General features: G+C 47.2%; 1 protein-coding gene across 1 annotated transcript in view; it reads left to right on the forward strand.

Moving 5' to 3' along the window:
- Positions 1–1,867: 1,867 nt before the first annotated feature.
- The window catches only part of KAZN (kazrin, periplakin interacting protein), a 204,637-nt gene continuing 193,267 nt past the window's right edge, over positions 1,868–13,237 (forward strand). The window contains exon 1 of the mRNA XM_057375589.1: positions 1,868–1,996. Coding sequence (XP_057231572.1) covers positions 1,876–1,996 — 121 coding nt within the window. The 5' untranslated portion in view covers positions 1,868–1,875. The remainder of the gene's footprint in view (positions 1,997–13,237) is intronic.

A 13,237-nucleotide genomic window follows, 5' to 3' on the forward strand; every position in this document is an offset into this window, starting at 1 on the left:
GGATCCCTTGTTTGTGTGAGGGCAGAAATCAKTCCTGTGTCTTTAGTGAAATAAGCACACAAAGCAGTCTCTGGTTTGTTTGTTTGGACTCTGCCATAGATCATCTGAGCCTGAAATCATTTAAATCACGGAATCCTAGACCAGTTAAAGGTTGCTTTAAAGGGCATCCAGTCCAGCCTCKTGCCATGAGCAGGGACATCTCCACCGTCATTAGATTGCTCARAGCYRCATCCAGCCTGACCTTGAATGATTACAGRGATCCWGGGGCTTCTSTGGGCAGCCTGTGCCAGGRCCTCACCACCCTCCCTGTAAAATATTTCTTCCTTAAATTGTTGTTTTATCTGAGGGAGCAGATAAAATGAACCGACCCAGAGGGGATTTTTTKGGCAGCTCACCCTGCAGAGCGATGCTGCCCCGGGAGCTGGGCTGCTGCAGCACAGACCACGAGACGTGACTTCAATTCCCWCTGCTTGGAATTTTCCAGGTGTTCCTGGGCCTCTCTCTGCCTGCTTTGGCTGCAGGAAGGGGCTGAGATCATTGTCCTGCCTCCCCCCGGTTTGATTGTACCTGCAGACACCCCTCTTTCTCTGCCCTGGGCTCTCTGCTGCCGTGATCTGACAGTTCCTAATTTCCACCTGGGTCACACTGTGTTTTCCCAGCCATGAGGTAACGYTTCTTCCCAGCAGACTTCCCAAAAAAAGCTCTGATGACTCACGGAGGACGAATTTATGCGGAGCTCCTGGAGTCAGCATCCTTTGCTTTGGCAGAGGGAGTTTTTAAAATAAAGATGAATCAGCGCTGTCAGACTTTGCTGGCAGTTAACTCCCGGCCCCTTTTCCCTGGAAACAGCCCTGGCTGATGCTTACACTGAAGGAATTGCAGCCAGGCATTCCCGGGGGATGTGGCACCGCCGGCAGCTTTGGGAGCCTTTCCCTGGAGCATCCCCGCGGGCAGGCGGGCGGGAGGGGGTTAAGGAAACCGGGAGGGGGTTAAGGAAACCGGGAGGGGGTTAAGGCATCCCCGAGGGGGTTAAGGCAGCCGCTGCTCGCTGTTCCTGCCCGAGTTGGCTCTCCCGAGTGCTCCAGAAGCGCTCCGGGAGCCGCCGCTGCAGCCGGGCGGAGGGAGGAGAGAGGAGGGCCGGGCAGCCACTGCAGCAGGGCACAGGATGTTACTTAACGTGGCTCCAGTCTCCTCCCCCTCGCCGGTGAGGCTGGGGGAAGGGGGGAGCGGGCTGTAGGAAGGGACAGGCGKTGGGGGTGATGCCGGCACCCCCCGAGCGCAGCCCGCCCGCCGCAGCCCCGACACGGCCGCTCCCTCTCCCATCCTCGGCTGCGGCCGCTGGAAAGCTCCGCTGACATCCTGAGGGGCAGCTCGGGCTCCGAGAGCTGCCAGGAGGCGGAGAAGGATCCTTGCGGTGCTCCGGCATCCCCGGTATCCCCGCGGCTGGGCGGGCTGGAAGAACGGAGGCTCCGCATCCCGGCGGGGACAAAGTCCCGTGTCCCCGGAGGAGATGTGCCCGAGCTCACGGACACGGTGACCGCTGGGTCTGGAGACATCGGGGCAGAAGAAAAGAGCCCCGTGACTTTGCTGTGACCATGGCAGGTGCCCCAGGAGCKGCCGATCCTCAGTGCTTGGTGCTTATTTGTGCCTGACGCCACCAGAYCTGCCCAGGACGCACAAGAACCTCCTGGGAGAGGCGCAGATTTGATTTTCTCAATGAAAATCCTGATGACACTCCACTGAAAACGCCTGTGCTGGTCCTGTCCCTTGGAAAAAAAAAAGGGGCAAGGAGCCTCGTGGGATCTCGGGCACCACCGAGGGGGTGTCTTCTTGGCTCTGGGGGGACAGGGGGCTCGGAGTTCTGGGCTCTGCTCCATGACCAACGCTCAGGACTCCAGCCAAGCCATGGACTCCCCTCCGGTCACCTCCAGCCCTCCTGCAGCCTCCGTTACCTTCTCCCAAGTTTTTGGGCAGCAGTGCCAGCTGATGGAAGCAGGTAAGAGAGGGATATGCACAGGCATCACCTCGTCCTCCTACATCCTCGTGGTTCGCAATGTCCTTGCTGTCCTTTCCTCGTTGTGTTTCCCAAGTTTTCCCTGAAATACGGTGTTTTCCAAAGGGAAAATTGAGGTGATTCCTTTGGTATTTGAACACCTGGCTCAGCTACCCCTGAAACCACACGAGAGCTGYGTGCCCAATTATTTACAAACAGGAGCAGGGGGTGGCTGTGTGGGTTTGGGTTGATGGGGACTGGAACAAACTGCTCTCTCCCCGAGGGTGGGAGATCCTGTTTGGGTGTTAACACAACACGTGTTGTTATTTTTGCATTTCCAAACAATGACATTCAAAGTGGGGGCTGATTTGCTGTTTTGGAGGGTGATTGCTGCAGCTTGTGGATTTCTGCTTTGGTGTTCAGCTCTGTGAAGGACAAAGTGGTTTTTTTTTCCATGGTTTTTCCTGGCTGTTTGTGTCACTGTAGCACCTGGACKCTCTGTTCCTTTTCCCAAGGGGTTTCTTACATTTCTGACTCCACAGATGGGCCTAACTCTACRGACAGTTTATTTCCTATCTGTGCCTTTTGGCTGTTCAGTAGATGGTGTGTRACATGACCAATCCCAAATTTTTCATATTTTTGAAAATCCCAATTTTTGCCCCTCACAGGTGCACTCAGATCCTCCTTCACACCTCATTGGRTAAGGGATTTCACAAGATTTGTTCCCATTTTCCTATCCCTGCTGMCAGGTAGCTCTGAGGAAGGACGTGTTTGTTTATTTACTTAGAGCCGTGGAGAAACCTGGGTTTCTGCAGTGATGCCATAACAACACTTGCTCTGAATTTTTAGGGCTTGTTCTACTCAGATCTGCTGGTTATTGTTATTATTATTATTATTATTATTATTATTATTATTATTATTATTATTATTATTATTATTATTATTTGTGCTGGTGCAGGTATCTTGGCAAATTTGTCCTGCAAAGCATCCCTTCCATTTTCCTTCTTTTTTTCTCTCTTTTCTATTGGCCAGTTCTGTAATGAATGATGTTCAGATTGTATGTTTCTACTTACGTGGTGAAATTAAAAATATTCCCTATTAGAGTTTCCTGCAGATCTCTGTGGGACTTCTGCTCTGCCTCTYGTGCTTTCACAGGTAGAGCTGGGAGGATGACTCATTAGGCAACTAATTAGCTGACAGCTACTCAGTTAATCAAGCCTGAGATCATGCTGCTGCCTCCAAGAAAATGTCAGGCAGATCTTCAGGAGGGTTTGGTATTAAACTTTCCTATTACACGTGCTGGGATAGGTCCAAAGGCCGTGGATCTGACCCAAAGAGGAGATGCAGGAGATAGCTCAGCTTCTGGAGGAACAGTTTGTTTCCCAAATCAGCAGAACCAGCCAGGTGAGAAAACACARGTGGTGATTTTAGTTTGGTTTGTTTTCCTTCCCCTTTCTTGGAGGGAAATGCCAGAGAGGGAGCYTGGGACTCCTGAGCTTTCAAATCCCACCTCAGTCACTCAACCAGAAGATTTTCTTCCCATCTTGGTAGGATTTTCTGGATGTTTTCTCAGGTACAAGGTGAGATWCGATGTAAGGATGGCTGCCATGCATGTCAGGGACATCCAGAGGGATTTCAGCAGATCACAGGTGTTTATTTGAATTTTTCCATCCTTACAGCAATGACAATGCACACTCAGCACCCCTGCAGGCAGAATTTCAGCTGGGGATGTGTCTGTGCTCACAGACTGTGCAGTGGGGGCAGGGAGGATGGGGAGTGGACACGGCTTTGGTACACCAAGCTCTGGTTCCTCACTTGTGTCACTGAGATGGCATTTGAGAAAAAGCCATGGAAAATCTCAAGTTCTGACCCAAATAGTCCAAATCTCACAGAAAGATTTGTAGGCACCCAGTGCCACCTCATTGTCATTGGTGACATTTGGGCTCCTTAACATCCCTGGGACGTGCTGGAATGATAAAGGTGCTGCCCTTAATCAAATGTCAGATTTTGTGCCTGGGGAATGGCTCAGCTCGAATTAGATCACAGCCTCGACAGCATTCTTTGATGCACCACCTGCAACCATCTCGTGATTTTTGCAGCTTCTGCCTTCAGGGTAAGGGCACTTCTCCAAAGCACCTGTGGGAAGAGCTGGGCTCTGCCTGCCAAACGTGCCTCAGGTTGTGTGTGGCTTTATCTGCTCTTGAGGGAGAACCCATGGGGTGTGTGATGCTCCCCTGCAAGCACGGCCCCTTCTCCCAGTGCTGCTCCTCAGTAACTTGCTCTGAAAACCAAATACTGAATGTTTGGAAGTCAACTTTCCCCCTGCCATCTGCCTTGATGGAAGACTTGTAAAATTGTGGGGTTTTGTGCAGCTGATTCTGCACAATTGGCTGATTATGGGTGCATAACCCATGGAGATTTCAATAATCACTGTGGCAGCACATGGRGTGTGCTCTGCCCTCTGCACMAGCCCTTGSTCTCTGTGGAACCTCAGGAGCAGCATTTGCTGGCACAGCCCACGGGATGCTCTTTGGGAAGTTATTTTTCTGCCATCYCATTTTATGCCATCACCCCTCACCTCCCCAAATTTTCTGGGATGTGCTTCTGCTGCTCACCTGTGGGTTTGTTTGTCCCGAGCTCAGGGAGCAGTGGGATGGGGAGGATGCAGCTGCCTCAGCTCCCTGACAAAATAAAGAATTCCCTCACAAAATTCTGATTTCCCAGGGCAGCAAATCCTCGGTGTTGAAGGTGTTAAATTTGGCTGCTCCTGAAAGATCTGTCAGTGTCACCTCCAGAGGAGTGGGATCCCCACAGGGAGCTGTAATTCCTGCTGGGCTCTCTCAGGGAATAAAGGTTCTGTTTCTTTGGCAAACCTCACAGGRTGGGGAGTTTTTTGCCTTTTCTACCCTCACTATTGGTGATTTCCAAGAGGAGTAACTGGGGAAGAGGCTGGATTCACAGCCCCATCCCAAATCTTCTGATCCCAGAAGAAATTCCCGCCTGCCAGGCAGTGGTGGAGGATCTTGCTTGAAGCACAAACTCGAATCTGGCACAACTCTGTGCAAGAAACTCTGCTAATACCCAAAAGAAAGGCTCTAGTTGTTCATTTCAGAAAGAAAAGAAGCCAAAAAGAAGTCTGAAATATTTATGATTGTCACAACCAAACTTAAAGTTAAGAAGGCTAAGGATTTGAATGGTATTTCCCATTTGCTCTCCCATGGAATATTAAATATATGGAGTGAGACCTGATCTCCAGGAGAGCTGAGCATTCTCTAAAAGAATTAGGCTCAGTAGAGAAACCATTTCTTTTATATGTGGGTAAATTCCAAGCAATTTGTTTGGCACAATGCCGTTTTCTGGACTTACTGCCATGCATTATTCTCTGACTCACTGCTCCATTAGATTAATTTTCATTTTCCATCAATTCCTTGGCTCTCAGATGCTGCTGATTTGTTAGGCTCCCAATGTTTTGTTCTTTATGTCTTGCCAGTTAATTTCCCATTGGTTATGAAATACAGAGCTTGGTTCAGGATGTGACCAGAATGAACAAGAAAGCAGTAATTTGAAAATCATCCAGACCTGAGGATTTTGCAGGATTTTTCCATATTATCTCTCCATCACCTGTTTGTTATACAGTGTGTGCATTCTTTTTCCCACTCTGGTGGCAGCTCCCCAAATGGGGGTGAGTTTGGTTTGGTTACCCAGCAGAAAATTCAGGATGTGACACAAAATTCTTAGGAGTTCCTCTGTGGAAATGAATGTCATGTGGCTCAAAGCTTTTGCTTTTTCTCCCCTACATTTGTAGTTTAGCTCTTGATTCAGTTCCTCTCCAGGGGAATGTGAGGTGAGGTTGATATGGCATTACCTAAGCAAAATATTTATCAAACAACCTAAAATCCCTGGAAACTCACCTGGTCTGGCATCTTTTGCAAAGATTTTGTTTTGCAAACAAAGCATGGAACATGCAACAGAGGATTCCTTCATCTGGTGCTTGAATATTATTTTTATACAAATAAAATAGTATTTTTRGAAGATCTGCTCTGCACCCCCGAACTTGGGTGAAGGTTTGGGCTCCTTGAAGCAGAGTTCAAATCTGATGGCTGTTTGATTTAATAAAGTGATTTATGGGAAAGTTTCAGCCCCTGAKAGATGTTRAAGGAAATTTCTGCCCTTCCAAACYRAGRCTGGGAYGAACATTTACCATCTGTGCTCTCGTATTTTGTGCCCTTCAGTCCCTGGTGCATTTTTCCAAACAAGGGTCTGGTTTCAAACCTTTTGCCTGGAGCTGAGACAGAGCAGAGGTGCTGCAAAAGCTGAGTTTGCCAATGCCTGTGGGACACTGAGGGAGATGGCACAGAACCCCAGAGCTGCTTTTTCCAACCTAAAAATGCAGCTCTAGATGATTTTAGTACAGGAGGTGACATAAAAATGGGTCTTTATTGGAGCTCTAGGGCCACCCATGGAAGAATATCCACAAGAGCCCAGTGAATGCAGTTTGAGAGATTTTTGGAAGTTATCATAATTGATAAAAAGCACCAGTTAGGAGGAGGATAAGTGGTRCTGTAATTCCTCCAGACCTTCTCTGGAGCCCYYYACCCTSRATCCYAGCTRTCCTTGGTGATGGAAATGTGTCTCAAAGAGCTTTGTTCCCAGGAAGAACCAAGATGGGACAGGGGCTCAGAGCTCTGGAATGTTCTTGGTCTCCTGGCTGAGGAAAAGGGGASGGAAAAGCACTGGGAAGGTTACAAAAATATAAAAGAAAAAGGCAAAAATCATTCCAACATCACCAGAGTGGTTTGGGCTGGAAGGGATCTTAAACCCCACCTCATCCCTCACCCCCTGCCATGGGCAGGGACCCTCCCACTGTCCCAGGCTGCTCCAAACCCTGTCCAACCTGGCCTTGGGCACTGCCAGGGATGGATTAATCTCAAACCTTTTGTCATTTCTGCTCCTGGATTTCCTCAGTTGCAACACTTTGTGAGCTCAGAGCATCTGATCAAACCTTCAGTGACAGCTCTGGGTGCCTCCCTGGACAGCAGCAGAGAGCAGTTGGTGTAAAACCTGCTGGAATTGTTGGTTTGAGGCCACATGGAGCCAGGGCTGGGGATGTTCCCTGGCACTTGGAGCATCATGTTTCCTACGTGCATCAGGCAGCAATAAATCTTTCATGGTAACAAGCTGTTTCATTTGCTCTCCCAGGAGAGGAGGGGGTGTTGTGGATGTTTTCAAACACGACTGCAGCAGCCTGGTTTAATTACTGTGCCTCAGGTTCGAGTCACTGGTGTTAGGAACGTGAGGAACTGGAGCAGGTGTGTGAGGTGGGAGGGATTTGGTGACCCAAAAAGGGTCWGGTCCTCCTGGGAGGGAAGCTCTGAGCTGCTGGGTTGAGGCATCACTGACTCGTGATGTTCAGTCACAGAACCATGGAATGGTTTGGGTTGRAAGGGACYTTAAATCCCATCCCATTCCACCCCTCCATGGGCAGGGACACCTTCCACTGTCCCAGGGKGCTCCMARCCCCATCCARCCTGGCYTTGGACAYTTCCAGGGATCCAGGGGCAGCCACAGCTTCTCTGGGCACCCTGTGCCAAGGCTCCCCACCCTTCATAAGGAAGAATTTCCTCTGTGATTTAACCCAAATGTCCCCTTTTCAGTCRGAACCCATTACTTGTCCTGTCTCTACAGCACAGGCCCCCGAGGCTGTTGTGCTGCTGGCCAGCCCTGCAGACACCTGGAAGTGAAAATCACTGAGTGCAGCATTACAAAACTGACAGTTATGTTGTTTTGTCAGATTTTGTGGCAGGGGCAGAACCGTTGGGATTTTTCCTTTTACTAAACCTGACTGATCTTGAAGGTTTCTGTCCCCTGAGTGGAGCTGTGGTCTGGGTTCATGTGCTGCTGTTGTCAGACTTCAGCAGCTCCAAAGCAACCACATAAATCTGTTCCCAGCACTGTGCTGCCTGAGAATCTGCAGGAAAAAAAAAAAAAAATCCCTGCCAGCTTTCCCTGCGTGATTCTGCCTGGCTGAGCCACCTCGTGTGTGTTGGTGTAGAAAGAGGAGTCATTTTTGTCAAAACCAAACACATTTCTTGTCATCTCGGAGGAACGGATCAGAAACAAACTGCTCCAGGAGCCCCATGAGTTTTGTGTTTTAGAGGAGAACAGAATAATCTCATTCTCTCCAGGGCCAGCTCCACCTCTRGGAGAAAACATCATTCACCTGTTCCCAGAAAAGCAAAGAGTAAAAATCCTCGTTGACAGCTGATGTGCTCCTGCCTGAGCTGAACAGATCCACAGAAATGCAATGGGAAGACCATGAATATTTTCCTTTTGCAGCCAGTGGGACGAGCTGTTATGAGGAATAAAAAGAAGTGACATTTGTCTCCCTCCCTGCACTTCATGAGGTGTGACTGGAGGGAAACAGAGGATGGAGCCCATTGCTTTCTGCAGCTTTTGCTCTCCACAATGTTCTCCTTTCARTCACACAAATGCTGTTGTTGTTTGCTGGAGGAGCCTCAGGTGACCTGGGAGCTTACTGGGTGCAGGCAGCACAGACAAGGATTTGCTATTGTCCATAAATATTAATATGAAATGATTGAGAGAGCCGTGGAGGGCACGTTTCAGTGAGCAAAGGGGGTGTGACAGATTGGAGGGTTTGTTGTCTCTGAGAGGAAACAACATTGGTTGTCTTTGGTTCATTCCAGGCTGGAAAAGTCCTGGGAATGGCAGAGAACAGGGGCAGGGATCTCTCACAGCAGAGCTSGGGGGTTTCTGATGGCCAGAGGGTGTTTGGTGTCCTGAGGGTGATGGGCTGTGCCTGGAAAAAGGGAGAAAAAACAGCATTTACCAAAAATGGGGAGTGTGGGGATTAAAGATAGGGTGAAAGCTGGCCTTGGACTGGGGCTGAATTCCCATTTCCTTGCTGGGTCAGTGCTTTCCTCCCCTGTGGGGTCTGACTGAGGGTCAGCAGCAGCATTTGAGGTCTGAGAGCTGTGGGTTTGCATCCCCATGGCCAGGCAGCTCCTCCACAGCCTCACCCCTGGAGGGCTCCTTCTCCTGTGTCCGTGTGATTATTGGGTTTAAAACCAGCCCAGCCCCTGAGGGGGAACCATGGATGTGCTTTTAAATGTGAAATTTCGTGTTTGCACCTCCAGTTATTTGGATAATGCACAGCAGGAGGGGGCAATCCTTCAAACAACAAGGAAAAGCTTTTCCCAAGTGTTATAACTGCTSTGTGCCACCAAGAGTCTGACAAAAAAAACACCCAAACCTAAAACAGAAAACAGAGGAAATACTGAACAATGATTTTCTGCATAATTTAAATATAAATTATTCCCTGTCATCTCGACAGACTCCATTATTGCATCATCTGTGTACGRAGCTCTTGTGAACTGATTTTCTCCTGATTCAATTATGGGCAGTTCATCTGCCCTCCTGGTGGACTAATTTGGTTTTGTCACTTGCTGCTCATAGCAAAGGATATGGATATAATAATTCCTTGCAATTGCAACCCTCGTGTTTTTATGACACCAAATAATGAACTGAAAACACGCATATGATTAGATTTGCAGCTGCAAACAGGAATTAGTTATTATTCTTTCTTCAGAGGTCTTGGAGGCAATTTTAATGGCCATGCATTAATAAAAAGGAAAAGGGGAGGAAAGACATGAAGCAAAGTATTTGCCTTTGCTCTGGCTTGATCYTATTTTATGGTAGGAGGGGATTTTTGAGAATGGTGTAAATGGATATTTCTCCTAAATTCTGATACAGAATAGTAGAAGTATTTTTTACTAGAACACATCATTAAAAATCATTAAGCATCCAGGAGTTTAATTGGGAAATTAGCTGAGCAAGGTTGAGGTGTTCCTGCCTCTGTGTTTTTTCCTCCTGGCCAATGCAAGGCTGCAATGATGGAATAAAAACCATGAGAGYCCTTCCAAAATTAAACATTCCTAAAGAGCCAGAATATGATACCCTCGAAACATCCTTGGAATGGAATTCAATAAATGAAATTTAAACAGGGGGAAACWATGCTTGARTAGGAAATATGTTTATGYTTGRATAGGAAATATGTTTGGTTTTGAAATAAAAATGTGGAGTCACCAAAAGAGAAAACAGGCTGGGACAGAAAAATGGGTGGGTTTTATTCTGCAGGAGGGAAAGGAGACCCTGCAGATGAGGAMATTGTAATTTTGCCATATTATCCCATAAAAGTTGGACCAGAAACACCTTTGTGAGGGCTCCCAGCCAGAGCTGGTGACCTTGGGTCAGGTTAATGGCACAACTCACCCACCTTGTGCTGCTTTGTGTRGGGAGAGCAAATTCCAGGCAATTTGATTTATTTGTATTTCCACTTTTCCTTTTTTTCCTACTCGCCCAATCACTTGAGCAATGGAATTATGATTTGTTACCTTCTGTGTCCTTGGTACCCACTGGCACTGGGGAAGGGGCTGGAAGTGCTGCCCTCACTAAAGGGTAAAGAGTAAAATTCTGAGTTAAATTCTGAGTTAAATTCTGGGGAGTTCAGAGTGTGTCTGTTCAGGTTTGGCAAAGCAAAAGGCTGTGAGCTGGAGCAAAATGAAGCTTCCTTCTCCCTGCAGCCTTTTATCTTTCAGCCCAGATAAAAATAGTGCCTGTCCCTTTTTGGAGCTGCTCAGGTTCTCTCACAGAGGGGATTTYGATGRTTTTTGCAGGCACCAACACSAGGCCAGGTTKGTTTGGAGCACCCTGGGRTGATGGAAGGTGTCCCCATGGCARAGGATGGGTTTTAAAGTCCCTTTTGCCACAACCACTCTGGAATTTTGTGATTCCATAGCCATCAGCACTGTATGCTCAGCTGGAAGAGGTCATTCATTTTTGCAGGCTTTAAATCAGTTTGAATTTTCCTGACTGGACTGGGCCGTGCAAACGTTCCTCAGTTCCCTTAAATGCRTTGGAAATAAGAAAAGCGACCTGGCCATGGCACCACAAAGCTCTGGGAACATAAATCCACTCTTTATCCACGTTTCCCAGCTTCTGAGAGGTCTGGGAAGACTCCAGTTATGAGTCAAAGAGGTTAAATCAAGATGTCATTTTTATGGTTGTGAAGGATTGGAGCTCCTTCCTCTGATTTTCATCYGTGGGCAGACAATGATGGCAAAAAGCTCTCAAAAACCAGCCCAATCCATGAAATTCTCACTAAATAATCCAGCCCTGCCTCGGACAGGGCTCTGCATCGATCTGTGCCTGCTTGTGAAGGATTCCCACAGCCGGAATWACTGCGTTTTTCTGTAAAAAGCGATGTTTTCACCATAAATCCTCGGTGCTGCGGTGCTGACCCCCGGTGGCCGCTGCCGAATCTCTGCCACTGCGCTTTTTCCCGTTTAAATAAAAGGTTTTGGGCAATAAAAAACCCGAAAAATTATTTATTGTAATGTATTCTGATAGACAGCACAAATATTCTCCAAGAARCATAAAACTTCTTTATCTTTCCACCCCCCTTTCCCCCCATTTTTTATTTCCTTTTTTTTCCTTTCTAAAGTATTTTTTTTCAGCTTGGGGACCACATTTCCAGCAGACCTGAGACCTGGTTTACTTTTCACCAACTTGTCTATCAATTTGTTGTGTGCTTAAGATGCCAATAACTCACTGATTTGAAAAATAATATTCCATCAGCACAAATTCCTATGGATTTGATGGGCAGCCCCAGCTGAGTACATTGCTTTAAAAAAATTAGGAAAAATATTTATTGTGCTAAGATGTGTGTTTCTGAATTTCCTCTATTTCTTAGTTCCAGTTCTCAATTGAAAGCTGAGATTTTTCTTGTTTCCTCCTTCCCAAAATTCAGGGTTGTAGTAAATAATGYGTCAAGTAAACACATCAAATGATAAATGCCAGCTACTCAAATTGATAAGGTGGGATTTGTTTTCTGTAAACAGCAAAATGCTGCTTTTGCAGATAAAAACAAAGCTTTTATCTTCAAGGCAAACTGTAAATGAACTAGAAGGGTAATTTAACATTCACAGTTGTTTAAATGGGATTAACTCCTGTGAAGATTTATTATACACACGTGGGAACCCCAGAGAAGTCATTTCAGAAGTGAGTTGGGTTTTTTTTTTTTTCCATGAATTTTTGCGTTGTAGTTGAAATTTGATATTCCWTAGAATCAGAGATGGATTAAATTAGTGCCAGCATTCCATGAGGGTCTTTCTACCATTTAATATTTTAATGTTCACCATGTGGGGAAAAAAAACAAAGCCAACATAATCTCCAGCTTTGATGGCAAAAGACACACACAAGAAAGTTTAAAATACAAATTAGTGCCTCCAGAATCCGACTGTGTGGATCTAATTACATTTAACACTAATTATCCTGTTGATCTTAGCATTTCACTGTATTCCAGCTACAYCTATTGCCAAGCATTAATCACACATTTAGCTTTATCCACATAAAAACCAAACTCAGGGTGAAGCTGCTGCTTTGCCTTGGAACTAGAACAAGGGATTTTAGTTATTTTTACATTTTTTCCCCTTCCCTTTCAGCTTTTCTACCCCAGTTACCTGGGAATGCCCAGTGCTGTTTGACTGCACTCCAGGAAAGCCACATTTTCCCTACAGATTGAGGGATTTTKTTATGCTTAACCCTCATTGAGCTGGGGAATGTTCCACTTGAGGTTTKCTGCCTTCATTCACGTTGATTAAATTAGGAAATCACGGCTTTGATGCTTTTGTTCTCCCTCCCGTTTCCCTTGGGGAGGGAATTTTGTAATAAATCCAAAACGATAAGTGAGAGAGTGGGACTGTGATCGTTTCTTTCAAGAAAAGCTGAGTAGAAATTGTGATCTGTGATCTGAGGGGGATTGGGGGTGTTCTGGCTCTTTGCTTTGGTTGGGCCATGGCAAGGGAGGGTTTGGGGTTGAGGGTGGGGAGCATTTCCAGGGTTCTGCTATTCCCCTGCAGGATCTGGGCACCCTGAAATGAGGAATATCCCGATCGTGCTGCTCTCCCTGTGATTTATGGAATCCCTGGGAACAGGCCAGGAGAGGGAGGCAGAGTACACTGCAAAGCTGAGCTCCGTCCCTGCCCGGCTCAGTCCGGCCGAGTTTACACGGTCCGAGTGTCCGTGAGGCTCCAAAATCCCCGGGCAGGGCAAGGCAGGGCGGGTGCGGGGCCCTTCCTTCCTTCCTTCCTTCCTTCCTTCCTTCCTTCCTTCCTTCCTTCCTTCCTTCCTTCCTTCCTTCCTTCCTTCCTTCCTTCCTTCCTTCCT

This window comes from Malurus melanocephalus, unplaced genomic scaffold (assembly GCF_030028575.1).
Source record: "Malurus melanocephalus ecotype Western Australia unplaced genomic scaffold, MMel_1.1 scaffold_253, whole genome shotgun sequence".
Classification (NCBI taxonomy): Eukaryota; Metazoa; Chordata; class Aves; order Passeriformes; family Maluridae; genus Malurus; species Malurus melanocephalus.